The sequence below is a fragment of the Crotalus tigris genome, unplaced genomic scaffold (assembly GCF_016545835.1).
Source record: "Crotalus tigris isolate CLP2741 ecotype Arizona unplaced genomic scaffold, ASM1654583v1 scf7180000018825.4774228, whole genome shotgun sequence".
Taxonomy (NCBI): Eukaryota; Metazoa; Chordata; class Lepidosauria; order Squamata; family Viperidae; genus Crotalus; species Crotalus tigris.
Window position 1 is genome coordinate 4,459,917 of NW_024097215.1, and position 19,393 is coordinate 4,479,309.

Below are 19,393 nucleotides of genomic sequence, written 5' to 3' on the forward strand. Positions count from 1 at the left end.
TGGCCTCAGCAATGAGATAAGGACCAGACAGACAGCCACCCACAGAAATGCTTAGGTCTGATCTGCAAGCTGTACCTTGTGAATTAGTTGTGGGCGTGTGACCTTGGTACTGATTCCAAAGCTTTGCTCTGCACAACTGTGTGATCTAAAAAGTCTTTCTTTCTTTCTTTCTTTCTTTCTTTCTTTCTTTCTTTCTTTCTTTCTTTCTTTCTTTCTTTCTTTCTTTCTTTCTTTCTTTCTCCTTCCTTCCTTCCTTCCTTCCTTCCTTCCTTCCTTCCTTCCTTCCTTTCTTTCTTTCTTTCTTTCTTTCTTTCTTTCTAACAGAAGATCGGTGACTTACTATAAATCTCTTGCTGAAATTTCAGGAAAGGAAGTTTGCAGTCATTGTAAATAATGAACTATCCTCAGATAGGTCTCTGCTGAACTTCTAGCCAGTTTGGGAAAAAAAAGGAGGGGGGTCTCGTTCTAAAGGTCACATTCTTTCAGGCAGAAAAAAAAATGAAAGAGAAAGTTCATTTGCTAGAAAAGGAAGTGTTTTTGAGATGCTGGTTGTCCAATTCCTGGTAAAGCCTCCAAATTTTGTTCTTTATGTAATGCTGGCAGATTCCTCCTTTTGCTTCTTCCCAAAGGATTTATAGGTTTTTCTGGGTGTTGGATATCCATGTCGTTTAATTTTGCTGTACAGAATTGAAGAACAAAGAGGGAAAGTTGTTTTAAAGCCTGGTAAATGTCTATAAAGGGGCACAATGGCCTAGTGGTTAAGATGCTGAGCTTGTCAATCAGAAGGTTGGCAGTTTGACACCCAAGCATCACGTGATGGGGTGAGCTCCCTTTACTTGCTCCAGCTCTTGCCTGCCTAGCAGATCGAAAACATGCAAGAGCAAGTAGATAAATAGGTACCACTTCGCTAGGAAGGTAAGAGCGTTCCGTGCACTGTGGTGTACAGTCATGCTGGCCACATGATCATGGAAGCATCTTCAGACAATGCTGACTTCCTCGGCTAGCAAATGGAGATAAGCACTGTTCCCTCGAGTCGGACACAACTGGACAAGGGAATCCTTTACCTTCAAATGCCTATAGAGTCAGCCTCCCAGCACTTCTAGACGATTTGCCTGATGGGGACCTTTTTCAAAGAGTGTGATGACACAAGAGCCCAGACTGAGATTTTTCCATTACGTGTGCAACTGCCCCAGGTAGTACATAACAGGACAGTGGGTTTTGAACAACTTATGGGGAATGAAATAGTCTCTGGATCTGCCTTCCCTTGCCCTCCCAACTAGCCATTGGTGGTCTCTTACAAAAACTCAACAGTCTTCTTATTTGTGTATTTTTCAGCTCTGCTTCTGGGTCTTAGTTCTGCCTATGGCAAGAGGCTCCCATTAAAAAAAATTGCAGCCACCTCACAAATTCAGTAAACTAGATTAGGCCAAGTGTGGCTTTTTTGACTCCTGCAAAATTTTCCAGGGTTTTGCTTACTAACCTGAGCGAGAAAGGCGTTCATAAAAAAAAAATAACTGTTTGCTTTTTCCTGGCATCTTTCCATCCTGCAACCAAGTCGCATGTAAATTATTGTTTGACTAGAGGAACAATCCAGTAAGTAGCACCACTGTTTGTTTAAAAGCTTGTGCGGTGTTAATATTTACTTTGAAATCCAATATTGATTTTGCGCAGGGTGAGTGCGTGGCAATCAATACGTATGGATCTGTGGAAGCAAACATCCTTATTCACTCAGTCCATTTGGAAAATTGGTATAAATTAAGAAACTGAGAGCCAGGAGCTGGGGCTTCCCTAAAGGGGCTTCTTGCTACACTTGAGTAGCCTCCAATAACGTTCACATTCAGGAGAAAATATGGGATAGACTTGGAAATTTCAAATGCACCAGCATCCAAGCTGGAGGTCTGTAGCTTCCCTGATTAATTGGTGAGCACAATCTGCTGCCAGTTGCAGGCTGATGTTCATCCAAACACCTTGGCGCTTTTGCAAATGTCCGTTCCACTATGCCAGGAGTAGGCAACCTTGGCTCTTTTATGACTCGTGGACTTCAACTCCCAGAATTCCTGAGCTAGCCATGCTGGCTTAGGAATTCTGGGAATTGAAGTCCATGAGTCATAAAAGAGCCAAGGTTGCCTACCCCGGCACTAGATCAAACTGCCTCTCTATGTTATGACAGCCTGGCTGTCTTATTTATTGATTTAAACAGTAAATATAATTTCCAGGACAAGGTAATGCTAATTCAGATGAGTTGCAGAACAGGACTGCATTATTCAGCAAAAATTCTGGGTGGGGGCGGGGAGGGGGATCAATGCTCTGCAAAGATCCGGCGCAGGTGTGTGTTAGAATCCCATTACGATAGGATTATGTGAACAGCTGCTCAAAGCCGCATACAATTTTAACGTGCATTTGTGCATTTAAAAGATCCTGGCATGGAGGAAAGCCAAAAGTCTTTTGAGGCAGAAACTAAGAAAAACATACCAATCTGCCTGATCTGGTTCCTTCATGCCTATCCCCAGCAAGCAATGAAAAATAGTATGGTCAACAGATTTAATTGGTCTCATTTAGGTTCTGGGGTAATAACTCCAAATCTATGCAGAGTGCAGAGAAGAACAGCAAAGATAATTAGGGGACTGGAGGCTAAACCATACAAAGAACAGTTGCAGGAATTGGGTCTATCTAGTTTAATGAAAATAAGGGCTAGGAGTGACATCATAGCGATGTTCCAATATTTGAGGGGCTGCCACAAAGAAGAGGGGAGGGGTCAACCTATTCTCCAAAGTTTGCATTTACTCTCGCATATCTCCAAAATCAAAAAGCAGAAAACACTCAAGACAGCATTTTTAACTTTGGAAGAAGATGTTTGGATCACTCAACATTCAGGATGTCATGTTCTTTGTCTAAAATGAACCAAACTGTTATAGTCAGAAATCTATGAGCTAAGTATAGTTTGGAAGTTTGGTTGAAGTTCTCTAGGCTAAATCAGATTCTGCAATTTCATCTGCTGATTTTCTTGATCTATGCGTGGTTTGTAAATTAAGGGAGATGGCCAGTTTTTTCCCCCCTTCTATTTTGCATATAATTAATTATTAATTTTGCATAATTAATCCTGCTTCTGATAATCACATACGGACCTCAAGAGCTATGTATAGTGAACCATGTAGGTCATATTCATTCCCCCAATTTAGTTTGATGTCCAAAGTTTTTGTCAAGGACTTTCACGTAGGTTCTACATCAGGATTTTGAATGTATGTTTTGAAATTAACTAAGTGGCATGGAAATGTTCTAAGACATTCCAGTGACGGAATAATCACTCATGCAGACCTGTAAGATCTTATCTATACTGCTTGAAAGCTAATATTTGCAATTTAGCCCTAGACACCTGCACGCAAATGTCTTTATCTTCTATTTGCCTTCAGCTGCTTTATTGTTGCAACCGAAAATACTCTTCTCCATTTACAATACATTATCACAGCAGTAACCCTTTATATATGAGACTTATTTCTATAAGCCCAGAGAAAAACAAGGTGTCTGTGGAGATTCTCAGTCATCCAGGTCGTAGTTATCTCAAAGGTCCTTTTACAAAAAGCAACTGGACTGTTTTTTCTTGAGGAAGAAGACGTTTTGCTTCTCATCCAGGAAGCTTCATCGGTGCTGGCATGATGGTGGGGGTTGGAAGGATCACATTTCTTTGGAGTCATCTGGTGACTGCAAAGAAATATGTTCCTTACACGCACACACCCATCCTGTCAGAAGTCATCCTCTCATCGCCTCTACCATCCTTCCAGAGGATCTATGACAATTCTCTGTGGCCAGCTCGCCATGACCAACTGAGGTCAATTCGCCACGGCCAACTCACTGTGGAATAACTTGCTGCAGGACAAGAGTTACACTAATATCAAAGAAATGGTGGAATAGAATCATTAAATCAGTGGTTCTCAACCTGTGGGTCAGGACCCCATTTGGGGTCGAACGGCCATTTCACGGGGGTCGCCAAACAACACAGTCCGCCATTTTTTCCCCCTTTTCCTTAGCTGTGCTACTCCCTTTTATTCTATTGGCTTTTGAAAGCCAATAGAATAGACTCTCTTGAATAGAGTTTAATTCTATTGGCTTTCAAAAGCCAATAGGAATTGTCCAGGCTGTCTCTGCCCTGCTGAGCCCGCCAAAAGTCCCATTCTGCAAACGGTGCTGCACCAGTTGAGTAGTCCTCGACTTACGACTGGTTGAGTAGTCCTCGACTTACGACCGGTTGGGGGGGGTCGCGGCATTAAAAAGGTTGAGAACCACTGCATTAAAGGATGCAAAAAGAGGGATAGAATGAAATACGAATGACAAACGTTAAAATAACTATTTATGTTAAATAATTAAATGTAAGTGTTAAATTGTCCAGTGGCGACTTGTCCCATAGTGAGTTGGCCATGGCGAGTTGACCTCAGCAAGTTGATTGCGGCGAGTTGTCCCGTTCCCTCTTTTCAGAACCGATGAAGCATCTTGGAGGAGAAGCAAAACACCTTCTTCTTCCTCCTCAAGAAAAAACCGTCCAGCTGCTTTTTGAAAAAGCACCTTTGAGAAACATAAACTGGCATTACTGACTATTTTTATTAGCACTTTCAGTTTAAGGTCAGGTTAGCCCATGCGGTGATTTTGTCTTCCTTTGCCTTTCCTGCCAACCCTCTGGGCTTTCTCTGTAATTTCCCAAAAATGCAGACAGGAGTATTTATTGTCTGTAAGTCTGAAAACCCCGTACTTAGCAAAACTAAAATCATTTTGTGAATTTCCTTCTCTGTACTGAAGGTTGCAAAAGATTCTGAAGGAAAATGAATTTAGCTATTTTGTGTGCCTTCTAGGTAGAAGGACAAGCTATCGCGTAATTAGCAGCAACCGCAACATGTTGCTCACCCTAGGCGGCTTGTCATTAAACCTATTTTCTCAATTTAAGAGTAGAGAACCCCGCATCTATCATTGTGTCATCACCAACCCCACCTTCGGGCTGGAAATACATGTAAGCCAAGATAGACAAACTAGTCTTCCCAGTTATGTAAGACTCTGACTGCCATCAGGCCCAGCTAATACGGTCACTGGCTGGCAGGATGGCAGCTGTAACTCCACCCAGCTGGAAGTTTATTATAGTAGAAGAGCTGGCTCAGTGTTCCTCAACCTTGCCCACTTTAAGTTCTGTGGATTTCAATTCCCAGATTCTGGAAGTTGAAGTCTACACATTACAAAGTGGTCAAGGTCAGGAACGGAAACAAGGAACAGGAACCAGAAACAGAAGAATAGAATAGAATAGAATAGAATAGAATAGAATAGAATAGAATGGAATGGAATAGAATAGAATAGAATAGAATAGAATAGAATAGAATAGAATAGAAAATGGAACAGAATAGAGAATGGAATAGAACAGAACAGAACAGAACAGAATAGAATAGAGAATGGAATGGAATGGAATGGAATGGAATAGAATAGAATAGAATAGAATAGAATAGAATAGAATAGAATAGAATAGAATAGAATATTGAAATGGAATGGAATGGAATGGAATAGAATAGAATAGAATAGAATATTGAAATGGAATGGAATGGAATGGAATGGAATGGAATGGAATAGAATAGAATAGAATAGAACAGAACAGAACAGAACAGAACAACAGAACAGAATGCAGAATAATAGAATGGAATGGAATGGAATAGAATATGGGATAGAATAGAATAGAATAGAATATTGGAATAGAATAGAATAGAATATTGAAATGGAATGGAATGGAATGGAATAGAATAGAATAGAATATTTATTTATTTATTTATGAGACTTATATACCGCTTTAAGTACGAGCACTCTCTAAGCGGTGTACACCAGTAAGCAATGTATATATATATTTACATTGCCCCCAACAATAGAATAGAATAGAATAGAATAGAATAGAACAGAAAATGGAACAGAATAGAGAATGGAATAGAACAGAACAGAATAGAATAGAAATTGGAATAGAATAGAAAAGAGAACAGAATAGAATAGAGAATAGAGAATAGAATAGAAAAAGAAAAGAAATAAAAGAAAAGAGAAAACATTTCACCGAAGCTGCCATCGGTGGTGCCATTTTGTGTAATATCAGAAATTCTGAGCTGAATACAGGTAGTCCTCGACTTGCGACCACAATCGAGCCTCAAATTTCTGTTGCTAAGTGAGTTTTGCCACATTTTACGACCTTTCTTGCCACAGACATTAAGTGAATCACTGCAGTTGTTAAGCTTAGTAACACGGTTATAAAATGAATCTGGCTTCCCCATGGATTTTACTTGTCAGACCGTTGCCAAAGGGGATCAGATGACCCCTGGCCCCTGCAACCGTCAGAAACATGAACTGGGTGCCAAGCTCATGTGACCACGGGGATGCCGTAACGGTCGCTAAGTGTGAAAGATGGTCCTAAGCCACTGTTTCACACTTTTTTGTAACTTCTATTGGTCATTAAGCAAATGGCTGTAAGTCGAGGACTCTCTGGAAAAGGCCGGAGGAGGTTTTGTCCAAAGCCTTACTCGGCTATGAAATTCCCTGGATGATCCTGCGTCTATCTCTATTTCCATCTCTAATTTTCTTCCCAGGTTGATTTTGAGGACTGCTGATGTGTGGATGCCTTTGCTTTCCATGTAAGGAAAGGAGCCCTGAACGATCCCAAAATCAAAACAGGTTCCATATTCTTTGTGATGGGCACGGTCAGGCCAACGCCTTATGTTCCATTGTCAGGAAGGATGATCTGTTCTTCACTTGAGGCGTAATTAATGCATTTAAGCTGTCAAAGAGTCAGAATGACTCAAATCTGCTTTTTTTTTTTGTGAGGCTCACGGAACCCCCATCCGCTTCCTACAGTCATTATCCTGGCAACATCCTTGAAGGAGGACTTGGAATATAAATCAGGCCTCAGCTGAAGATATACAGGTAGTCCTTCAATGACCCCAGTGGAGCCCGAAATTTCTGTGGCTAAGTGAGACCTTTGTTAAGCGAGCTTTGCCCCATTTTACAGGCTTTCTCGCCACCGTTATTAAGAAAATCACTGCAGTTGTGAACCTAGAAACACAGCTTTCAGTAAATCTGGCTTCCCCCTTGACTTTGCTTGTCAGAAGATCACAAAAGGGTGATCACGTGACCCCGGGATGCTGCAACCGTCGTAAATGGTGGCGCAGCAGTTAGAGTGCAGTACTGCAGGCCACTTTAGCTGACTTTATTCAGCAGGTCAGCGGTTCAAATCTCACCGGCTCAAGGTTAACTCAGCCTTCCATCCTTCCGGGGTAGGTAAAATGAGGACCCAGATTGTTGGGGGCAATGTAAAATATATATATACATTGCTTACTGGTGTACACCGCTTAGAGAGTGCTTGCACTTAAAGTGGTATATAAGTCTCATAAATAAAATAAATAAATAAATAAAAATAGGAGTCGGTTGCCAACCGCCTGCATTTTGATCACGTGGGAGGCCGCAGCGGTCGTAAGTATGAAAAACCATCATAAGTCAGTTTTTTTCCAGTGCTGTTGTAACTTTGAACCGTCACTAAAGAAACTGTTGTAAGTTGAGGACCACCTGTACCTCCAGCCAATCATGGAGGACCAGGTGGCCTAGCTACTTTTCTTAAATATTCTGGCTCTCCAGAAAGGGCTAATTTAAATATAGCCATATGAGGACAGTCTTCCTGGTACCTATGCGATATATTAGGCTTCAGTTTAATCTTAGCCAGGAAATGCCAGCATGCCAAACGCTTTGGCTGTGATTTGCAAAGTCTCTCTTGGCTGTAATTGGCCTGTCTGTGGTTTGATTTGGCTGACTGTGTGGCTCATTAACGGCATTCTTGTCTGAGCACAGCTCTATTAAAATATCTTCCCTTTCTCCCTTGCCCTTCTACTCATTGAGTCATGCTTGCAAATGAGTGATCTTGGGGCATTTGGGGGTTGCTGATGAGAAGTCTTACAAAAACCACACTTGAACAAACCTGCCTGCCGTTTGCTGCATGGGAAACTCCCATATGCCATTGTGCACTATTCTTGTTCCTGGTGCTAGCTGAGATACAAATAAACATCAAGCAACCTGGAGCCGTAACCTTCCCTGTCTAGAATTGTGGAGTCTATAATGCCAATATTTCTTTGGGGGAAATAAACCGTTGAGCAAGGGAGTTACAGAAGCAAATGCCTCATAGTGGCAGTTGGGCTAGCTGTGTTCCTTCATGAGGACCTATCTACTTTTTCTGTGCACAGGTAGACCAGTGGTCTTCAAACTTGGCAACTTTAAGAATAGAATAGAATAGAATAGAATAGAATAGAATAGAAGAGAAGAGAAGAGAAGAGAATAGAATAGAATAGAATAGAATAGAATAGAATAGAATAGAATAGAATAGAATAGAATAGAATAGAATAGAATAGAATAGAATAGAATAGAATAGAATTCCTCAGGATGGGAGGGGGCTGCATATACACGATGTATTGACTCTGGCTATTGTTAAACCACATTTAATGTTCACATCTTAGTGTAGTCGGTGAACTTATTCCACCATTTAACTAATCATTCTTGTTAAAACACAGAATGTAGGTTAATTCAGTGATTGGGTTCAGCATGTCGTGTGAATCTGGCCAAAAGTCTGAAAACTCAAGTTTTTTACAAAGACACACAGGAAGAGAAAATACTTTCTTGAATTTGCTAATTGCATCTTCTTGCTGAGCGTGTCGATTGAACATGGCTAGTGAAACTTGCTGGATATGTAAGAGAAGAGTGGTTGGATGGATTGGGAAGACACACCAGGGAAGTCATCTGCCATCATTCAACCACCCACCCTCCTTAAAGCAACAGCAGTATCTTTTCCAGTATGTGGGAGACTTATTTCTGTCCTCCTATCATTTGTAATAGTTGTCACGATTCCCCTTTCTTTCATTTTGGTCTTTGCAGACTCAGCAAGTACCATTTTGCACTTAGTAAGAATTCACTCTTGTCTTTCACTCTGACTTCATCTAAAAAGATCTTTGACTAAAGGCTGGAGACTTTCTTCTTTCCACATATGGATGATGGGAAGTAGACCAGATTGTCTTTGTGGTTTTTTTTTTTATACTACTATTATTATTATTATTCTACCAGAGTTTTCCTATGAATGGTGTTAAATTAGTTTTTGGCACAGTATTAAACAGCATTGCCTCTACAGGCTAAGTTAGAGCTGGGATGGGTGGTCACCATGAAATTCTGGTTTTGAGACAAATTACTATTTATGTTGACAAGCCATTATGGATATACTTCTACATGTTGTTATGACATCGGACCCTTCCAGATTTTTTTCCCCATGTTGTAGTTCCAATTTTTTCCTAGTCTTGGTTATGCTGCACACGGAGACAAGGATGGATGACAGCCATTACCTAGAGCTTAGAACAGCCTTTTCAATCTAATATCCTCTCAGTGTGTTGGACTACAATAAACATTATCCTCAACACCTCCAGAAGAGGTTAGAAAAGCCTTAGAGACAAAAATATTTGATAAGGGGAACCGAGATTTAGGGGGAGACAAGGGAAATAGGATTAGAATTACGTAGACTCTAACTAAAGGATATATACTAATATTCCATTATTTCCAGAACGGAAATATTTATTACTAAAGTCTGTTGAATTTTTAGCAAGAAATAAATGAGTAACAAGCAGTTCCATCTGGAAGAAAGACACATGTGAACTTGGAAGAGAGAAAAAGATTATTTTTTAAAAAACGTGCTGTTCCTAGTTCTTTGCTCCCTTCCTGTACATCTGATCACCGTCCCAGAGGGATACTGCTGCAATTCTGTCCATGTTACTAAATAGTGGTGAATATGAATTAACATGCAACCTGAATTCTTGGAAAGAATCACTGTGAATTTTATTTTTACAGTATTGCTTTAATATTCAGAAATGGGGGGAGGAACAAAAAAAGTTTTTTTTTTAAAAAAACCCTACCAGACAGCAAAACAAAAAACATAATTCCTATTGTTTTAAAAGCTCAACATTTAAACACAGTCTTGCATCATGGTTCTATAGAATAATGTTGATCAGTCTTTCCATTATGTTAGCGAGAAAGCTAGTCATACGTAGAGAATAAACATGTGTTATCAGCCCAGGATTTTGAGTGTGCAGGACTCAAATAATAAATATAATATAATATAATATAATATAATATAATATAATAATAATACAATTGTGATATATGATATATATTTATATATGATATATGATACATGCTATATGATAAATGATATGATAATATAATATAATATAATCTTCTTTGCTATACCAGATGCTTGATAAATCCAATGTTTTCCAGCTGATAAATCCATTGATCTGTTACAGAGTTTTGTGTTTATAGGCAGCTCTTGAGTTACAACTGTAATTGAACCTCTCAATTACAGTCGCCAGTTGTGAAAGATGGAAAGTGGGTCATCATGTGACCCGCTCTGATTTAATGACTTTTTTTTTTGCAGTGATTGGTAAGTGAACCCGTTGTTTTCTGTGGGGCGGGTTTTGCCGGAAACCAGAAGTAAACACTGGTGTCTGGCAAAAATGGTGTAAATCGCGGTCACGGGACTGTACTGAAAATCACTGTAAATGCCGGCGGGTTACCAAATGTCCAACATGCTATCTTGTGGCTGCAAAGAAGGCGGTGGGGCTGGAATTTCAAAAGTTTTCAAAGTCGCTAAGTGATCAGTTGTAAGTTGAGGACTACCCACATTTATTCATTCATCTGTACCCTCCTGTTATTACTTTTACAAAAGACTAAAACCGGCGAACCTATCCAACACACCTCCCTCCTTCTATTTTCCCCACAACAACCCTGTAAGGTGGGTTGGCTGAGGGTGACTGGTCACCCAAGCTGGCTTTCATGCTTAAGGCAGGACTTGAACTCATGGTCCCCTGCTTTCTAATAGTGGGAGAAGTCTATATCCTATAAGGAGATGTTCCCTTCTCATTTTACTCTTCTAGCACAAGGCCTAAGCTGTTTTGAACATTCATGGGACGTCCGATAAACATGAAGAAAAAAAATCTCATTAAAAAAATCATAAGAAACATGCACATTTCTTTGACCATATTGTGAATGGTTTGAAAACTGGCAATAAAATCGTCCAAAGTAATAATAACTATGACCATTACCTCTGTGTGTGTGTATGTGTGTATATGTATATATGTATATATATTATGTGTATGTGTGTGTATATATGTGTGTGTGTGTGTGTGTATGTATATATATGTGTGTGTGTGTATATGTGTATGTGTATGTGTGTGTGTGTGTGTGTGTGTTTTGAGAAAAGTAGTCGAACACCGGGATAAATAAAAACAACTGTTTAATAAACTAACAACTGTTTGATAAACTTAGCTTTCGTCGGCTAACTGCCAACGTCATCAGAGTGGAATACCGGAGGTTTGAAAGCCTGCTCATAAGATTGGCAAGATATGTGTGTGTATATATATATGTATATATGTATATGTGTATATTGTATATATATGTGTGTATGTGTGTGTGTGTGTATGCATATATGTATATGTGTATATACACACACACACACACCCTTCCATCCACATACACTTATTGCATTGTTTTCTTCTATCGCATTTCAAAATAAATTCCTTTCTATTTTTAGTGGGTCGGATACACACTTATTTAACTGCATTGCCAGATCAAGGAGAAAAGGGGGGGGGAGATGTAAAAAAAAAAAGCGTTGCTGCCAAGAATATTTGTGGGGTCCCCCCTCGTCTCTTCCTTTCTTCCTTTTGAAAGAGGGGTGACTTCTGAGCCAAGGTTGTTAAGGAATCAAATGTATTGCCTTACCCTTGGACTTGATTCCCGAGGATTAATGGCTTATGTGCCGGCAGAGGTGAATGGGATCCTAAACCTCAGCTGATGATTATCATCGGAGGGGATGATGAATTGTGCCTGAACTGCAGGAAAATAATGCGATACAACTACCGATAGCAGAGGAACGTAGACTCGGGAGCAATCCGGTTGGCTTATATGTCTTGTCTATATCTCACACCGTTAATATAGATATAGTGAAAGGGGGAAGTTTGATGGTGAAGAGGTACGTTATTCTGTTCATTTGGCTTTCGGTGCTTGGATTTGGAGCTGTTGTCGTAAGCTTTTTGCAAGGGGAGTCATTAAGTCCTAATGTAAACACTTTTGTCCAACAATTTATCTTCAAGAGTTAATTCTGTTTCAAAATAAAATAAGGCCCACAATCTGACAGTGCCGTTTACTGAAATGGGGCAGTTTGCCAACTTGCTTCAGTATACCATGGACGTTCGTTTAGTGACTGTTCAAAGATACAACGACACGGAAGAAAGCGACTTAGGACCATTTTTCATAGTTGATGACCGTTGCAGCATCCTTATGGTCAGGTGATGAAAATTCAGACGCTTGGCAACCGACTCGTATTTATGACGGTTGCGGTGTCCCAGGGTCACGTGATCCCCTTCTGTGACCTTCTGACAAGCAAAGTCAATGGGGGAAGCCGGATTCACTTAACCACCGTGTCACCAACTTAACAACTGCAGCGATTCATTTAATGGCTGTGGCACGAAAGGTTGCAAAATGAGGCAAAATTCACTTAACGAATGTCTTGCTTAGCAACAGAAATTTTGGGTTCAACTGTGGTCGTATGTTGAGGACTACCTGTATATTTATATTTAATAATAATAATAAGTGATTAGCCGTAGCCTTCCTTGTAGTGTATTGGAAACTCAGATTGAGCTGAATTCACATGGTATGCCAAACTATACGGTGATTTTTGTGGTTTTTTTGCTTAGGGAATTGTCCAAACCCAGCCAATGTGGTTTTTTTTTTTAAAAAAAAACAAACCCATAGCTTATATTTAGTGCATTTTATGAAGCAAGCCAGCTTTGGTTGGAAGTATAAACCATGGTGAACCATGCCTTTGCACGCTGTGCGAGCACAATTGTAGTGTGTCAAGGAACAGCTTGACTTCCTTACATCCCTTTCCCCCCCCCACACACTCTGCAGAACTTTTCTCTTAGATGTGCAGTTGTGGTTTCAGTCTCCATCTGATTCTAATAGCATACAGCCGGGGAAGTTAAGACATCCAATGATTTATGGAGGGATTGACTCGAGTAAGCCTGGTAGTTTGTGAGCTGGGAATATTAGCTGTGTTCCATTAAGCACACGGCAAAAACCTTCTGAAGTCCACTGAATGAAAGAACAAGCTATTTTGGGAGGGAGAATCTGGAGAGTGAATTGCAGCGGGAGAGGTAGGTGGTGAATCTGAATTGCACCAGGACGAAGTCTGTGCAGGCTTCTGGGTATTGTAGTTTTGTTGTCCTATGCTTGAAACCCATTTCTTCTTTGATGAAGGGCAGACTCTTAAAATGTGAAAGCACTGCAGTGCATTGTCTCTTTCGGATCAACATGTTTACATACAAGAGCGCATATTTGGTTTGTTGGAGGAAATGCCTTTAAGGACAAATAACTTTAATTAACCAGCGGTGCTTAATCTCATTCCGTGCTTGACCTTAAACTTAGGGAATTAAAAAAAAAAGTTGGCGGGAGGGAGAGAGACATCCTGGTCATTTACAAAAACCAGAGTGGAAGCTTCTTAGACATTTATAAAGTAATAACATTACAGCCAGGGCGGATCCATTAGGGAGTTCCTGGAGAAGGCAGGCAAATCTATGTTTCTTTTCTTGACAGCAGAACGGAGTTAGCGTGTGTCCCATCCATCTGTGAAATGCATCAAAGGGTCACCAGGAATGATCTTATTTTAACTTGGCTTTGCAATATGGCAACAATTTCCTCTTTCCTGGAGTTAGCAGAGTACAGAGCCGGTCTGCTGCTATAGGGAATCTCCTCTCCATTACGACAAGCAGTTTGCTTCGGCAGGGCTGGTTTTTGGCCTCCCCCAAGCAAAGTTCATGGCGGGAACAGAGTCCAGGAGAAAAAAAAACACCAAAAAGAGGAAGGTTTTGTAAGTCCAGCCTGGACACCTGCTGCCTATATAGATCTCGGGGGCAATCAAGGATTATATTTGGCATTCTCTGGAAAGATTTTTTTTTTTTTTTAAGTCCTGGCTCGTACTTCTTGAGAGCTGTGTTCTTGGAAGGCATTTTGGTAATTCTAGATCTAGTTGTGCTTTGTTAATTGCCCCTGAAAAAAGAAACGGTTAAATGTGGTAATGGAGTTGTTCCCTTCCCACCCATATTTTTCTTAGGACCATTTGCAAACATTTGTTTTGAATGGCTAGTATTCTTTGGCCTCGGGGCCAAAGAAAATAAAGTGTTTTTACAGTCAGTTGCTGACTTTCCCACCTGCTTTCTCACCAGACCCATTACAGCCCCCACCGCTCCCACTGCTGACTTCAGTGCTGGTATTTGTGCTTTCCTAATTACAGTTTAACATGTATATATATATTTGTGTATACACACAAAGAAGGACAACCCCCCCCTTTGCCGCTGCCAAATGCCTTGGACTTTCTATCACTTCTCTGCTGTGCTGTTGACCAAGAATATAGGTAGTCCTTGACTTACAACAACAACAATAATAATAAAAGTTGGAAGGGACCTTGGAGGTCATCTAGTCCAACCCCCTGCTCAGGCAGGAAACCCTATACCATTTCAGACAAATGGCTGTCCAGTCTCTTCTTAAAAACTTCCAGTGTTGGAGCATTCACAACTTCTGGAGGCAGGTTGTTCCTCTGGTTAATTGTTCTAACTGTCAGGAAGTTTCTCCTTAGTTCTAGGTTGCTTCTCTCCTTGATGAGTTTCCATCCGTTGCTTCTTGTCCTGCCTTCAGGCACCTTGGAGAATAGCTTGACTCCCTCTTCTTCTTTTTAGGAGCCCATGAGATACTGAAACACTGCTATCATGTCCCCCCTCGTCCTTCCCTTCATTAAACTAGACATACTGAATTCCAGCAACTGTTCTTTATATGTTTTAGCCTCCAGTCCCCTAATCATCAGCTGGCTTCCAACAAGCAAAACCGAGGGGGAGGCTGGTTTCGCTTAACAACCGCATGATTCACAGAACTGCAGTGATCCACGTAACAACTGTGGCATAAAAGGTTGTAAAATGGAACATAACTCACTTAATAACTCTCTGGCTTAGCCACAGTAGGTCAAGAACAGGGGTAGACAACCTTGGCTCTTTTATGACTCGTGGACTTCAACTCCCAGAATTCCTGAGCCAGCATTGCTCAGCTTGGAAACCTTTCCCTTTCCCCTCAGCATGGTTGGCTCAGGAACTCTGGGAGTTGAAGTCCACGAGTCATAAAAGAGCCAAGGTTGCCTACCCCTGGTCAAGGACAACCTTTCCTGTTACTCCATCCAAAGGATTTTTTGTTTGTTTGTATAGTGGGGAGAAATATTGTGGTTGTTTTTTTTGTTTTTTTGGCTTTTTATCACTCATTGTGTGATCTGCGTAATAACTTGTTGAGTGTGCTTTGTGATGAGAAGAAGGTTTAGGTGGCATTCATTTAAAATGTGCAAATGGCCCTTCCGTGAATAACCTTTCCTGGAAATCCTCAATGCTGGCTGTGGAATTCTGGGAGTTGAAGTCCACATGCCTTAAAATTGTCAAGGTTGAGAAACACTGGTTTAGACTCCCATTTTCTCTAATAAGAATGTTCTGCTTACAATTCCAGAGATAAAAACTACTGTGGTGTACCCAGCAACTGAAAAACATCTTCAGAAATACTTGTCTCGGTCAGTGTATCTCATCCAGGAGACGGGGGAGGATTATAAGAACATCACTCTGCCTTTTATCGAATCACAGAGTATCAGCATTCAGGTACGCACGTCATTCCTTGTTTATGAATGCGCCGTCCAAAAAGAAGGTGGCTTAGGTCCAAAGAGGTCATCCAGGTGTACCCCAAGGTCTTGGAGGATGCTGAAGGTTCTTCTCTACTAAACGTTGCTCCCAGAACCTAAGGCTATCGAATCTGAATTGCAAAAATCCAGGAAATTGCTCAATAGTAGACAATGCTTTTCTGCATTTCTTTGCTATCAGTTAGCGGCCGTGCAGATTTTGGCCGCCCAGTTCTGTTAGCTCTACTTGTATCTCAGGACAATTTCAAAAGCAATTCATTAGTAAGATAATTGAGTCACTGTTGTTCAGGAATCTGAACCGGAAACTGGAATTTCAACCCGGGAGGGAGGCAGCAAACTGTTTTTTTGAAACATAAAGGGAACTTCAGCTGATTGCAACAGATATAGCCTTTTTCTTTCCCAATTTTTGTCTTTTCAGAATGGCTTTGTGATTCAGAGGAATAATTGTTCTGTACCAAACAAGGTTTGGCAAATGGTTTGAGTTTTTTGTTTTATTGTTGCTCTTGGATGTAATTTCATTCTGCTTCTTGCAGCATTCAATATGCAGGACAGCTTGGCTTTTTTCCCAGGACATCACCTCGGTGGCCTCTCTTCTAGCTATGACATCACTGGCAGATATTGAATGAGAAATAGTTCGGCGACGGGTTTTTCATATTTATTTTGACAACATCAGGCTCGTTTTCCAGCCCCAGAACTAGTTTTCGTCCCTGGAACAGTCATGTATCAGTTGAGGCCCTCAAGCTAGAAGATGTATTGATTTGTTGTTGTTGCAAAGTCGTGTCCGACCCATCGTGACCCCATGGACAATGTTCCTCCAGGCCTTCCTATCCTCTACCATCTTCTGGAGTCCATTTAAGCTCACTCCTACTGCTTCAGTGACTCCAGCCAGCCACCTCATTCGCTGTCATCCCCTTCTTCTATTGCCCTCAATCTTTCCCAGCATTAGGCTCTTCTTCAGTGAATCCTTCCTTCTCATTAGGTGGCCAAAGTATTTGAGTTTCAACTTCAGGATCTGTCCTTCTAAAGAGCAGTCGGGGTTGATCTCTTCTAGGACTGACCAGTTTGAATGCCTTGCAGTCCAGGGGACTCGCAGGAGTCTTCTCCAGCACCATAGTTCAAAGGCCTCAATTCTTTGGCGCTCAGCCTTTCTTATGGTCCAACTTTCACAGCCATACATTGCAGCTGGGAAAACCATGGCCTTAACTATAATGTATTGATTTGTAAATACAAAATGCCATTTCAAGAGAACAATATTAGAATTATATTGGGAGTAACATGATTATTCTTTTAAATTTCCTGCCAGTTAACTTTTGTCCTGATTCGGCCTATTCTGGTTCCTTATGTATTTTGTAGTCCCTGGCACGCTACTCAGCAACAGAAAGTTGAGGAAGTAACTGGGACCAAAGAGGAAGTAGAAACCTCAAAGGAAAGGAGGAATAACAAAGCTGAGTCTGAGCAGTAACTCATATTTACAGTGCAATATTACCGAAGTAGTACTGGTTGGTTTAATTGAATTCCAGATATGAAAAAAAAAACCAGGACTGTAATTCTGGAGTTTATTTGGAGGAGGACTAAGGACCTTAACAACAACAACAAAAGCCTTTTGTGCTTTATGGCAGGGGTCCTCAACCCCCCCCCCTCGGTCTGTGGACCGGGAGCGGGCCGCGGCATGCCAGCAACCGATCTGCACAAACAAAACAAAGCCCCATCCACAAGATGTAGGCAAGCACACAAAACCATGTACCTGAAGTCCGCGGAAAAAACTCCACGGAACCGGTCCCTGGTGCCCGAAAGGTTGGGGACCTCTGCTTTATGGAGAGAGCTGGGATTTGTCCTCTAGAATGATCTATGGAGATGAGACTCACCCTTCTTCTCCTAGGTCAGTGGTGGCGAACCTATGGCACGGGTGCCAAAGGCGGCACTCAGAGCCCTCTCTGTTGCCACGCGCACTGCTGCCGCTGGCAGCAGGTCCATCAGGCTGCCACCACCGCCCGGAGCAGGAGCCCCGCCCAGCACGAAGGAGGCGAAGCAGCCAACTAGCAAGCTCAAGTAGAGGTGATAGAGCAGAGGTCACCCACCATTGTCGATTGGTGGACTGGAAGAAAAGGGAGGGGGAAGCATTTTACATGCGCGCGTGCACGCACAGGGCCAAGAGCATGCACGCGCTGCAAATGAGGCGGGGCTAGTGCCTGCGTGATACTCACTAGCCCTGCCCCATTCTTGTGTGGGCAGCATCTTGTATCTGCACCCCGTGGTGCAGCAGTGGCCGTTTTTGCACCTTGCAGCACTGTGGCCTATTTTTGTGCTCCTGGTTTTTGCATGCCAGAGGTGGCACTCAGCGGTGCCTCCCTGCCCCCCCTGAGGGCACCACAATGCTGATGGGCCCCTGGCACTTTGCGATAGATAAGTGGGTTTTGGGTTGCAGTTTGGGCACTCGGTCTCTAAAGGGTTCACCATCACTGTCCGAGATTCTTCCCCCAAGTTCAATGTGGCTTCTTCGCTAGAGACGTATGAAGGGAATCTGTTTTGTTGCACCGATCTTCAATACACACGTTCAGCTATGGAGTAATTACATTTACGGTGTATGGGCAGGTCATTATTACTCAGGCTTCACATGGGAGCATTATAACGATCATTTGGCCTTTTCTTCTCCTTGCAAGTGCTTTGGTCTCTTCTCTTTTGATTTTAAAAATGCATAAACATTTGAGTTGTCCAGGGTTAAATGAGATGATTCTTCTGGCTGATGGCCCAGAGCGAAAGAGATCAATGTTTTGGAAATGCCACCGGACTTTGACATTATGTTTAATTAATTAGATAATACTAGGACAGGAGGTTTCAATGAAGAACCCCGCATTTTAGCTAGCATGGTAATTGATGGGGACTCGATCTGTTTAGCAAGCACCAGACAAAAATAACAATTTCTAACTAGCGTCACATTGTGCCTGGCAATTGCTGCTATATTTCCCTCACCTCCTGCTGATATCCTTTAACTTCAGCCCTGCAGGTTTCTTTCTTAGCCTATTTCAGAAGCCACCATCTGCTTCTTCTGTCATACAGACAATATTCAATTATCGGTTCCTGGATACAAGAAATCTAAGCCCTATCATCTTCACTTAGAGCTTCTCCTATGGAAGTGAATTTTTCCTTCAAAAAAAGGATGCAGTCATTTATTACTGGGTAAAACAGTCTGCTTTCAAAAACCTGTATATACCCTGAGATTTGATTTATCTGCTCCTTTAAGGCTGTAGGGTTAGAGTAAATAATTCTGTTTCCTTTAATCAATTTCTAATGATAAATTGTGTCCCTTATCTGGGATGCAAAAATCCAGATTACCAGCAGATGACAGTCAAGTGATAAAAAAATTGGCGAACGTTTGGATTTTTGGAGCCTAAATAATGGTAAGCTCTAAGCCAGACATGTCAAACACAAGGCCTGGAGGCTGGATGCGGCCCGCGAAGTGGTTTCATGTGGCCCGCGAAGCCATCCTGGAAACAGTGATGGAACAGCCCCCGCTACTTTGGCCCTGGCCCAGGCTGGACGGCCGGGAGCCAATGTACAATTTTGTGGTGGTCATCTATGCTGAAACAC

General features: G+C 41.6%; 1 protein-coding gene across 1 annotated transcript in view; it reads left to right on the plus strand.

Moving 5' to 3' along the window:
• Positions 1–19,393, plus strand: part of DCPS (decapping enzyme, scavenger) — a 39,969-nt gene that overhangs the window by 11,330 nt on the left and 9,246 nt on the right. The window contains exon 3 of the mRNA XM_039356503.1: positions 15,622–15,767. Coding sequence (XP_039212437.1) covers positions 15,622–15,767 — 146 coding nt within the window. The remainder of the gene's footprint in view (positions 1–15,621; positions 15,768–19,393) is intronic.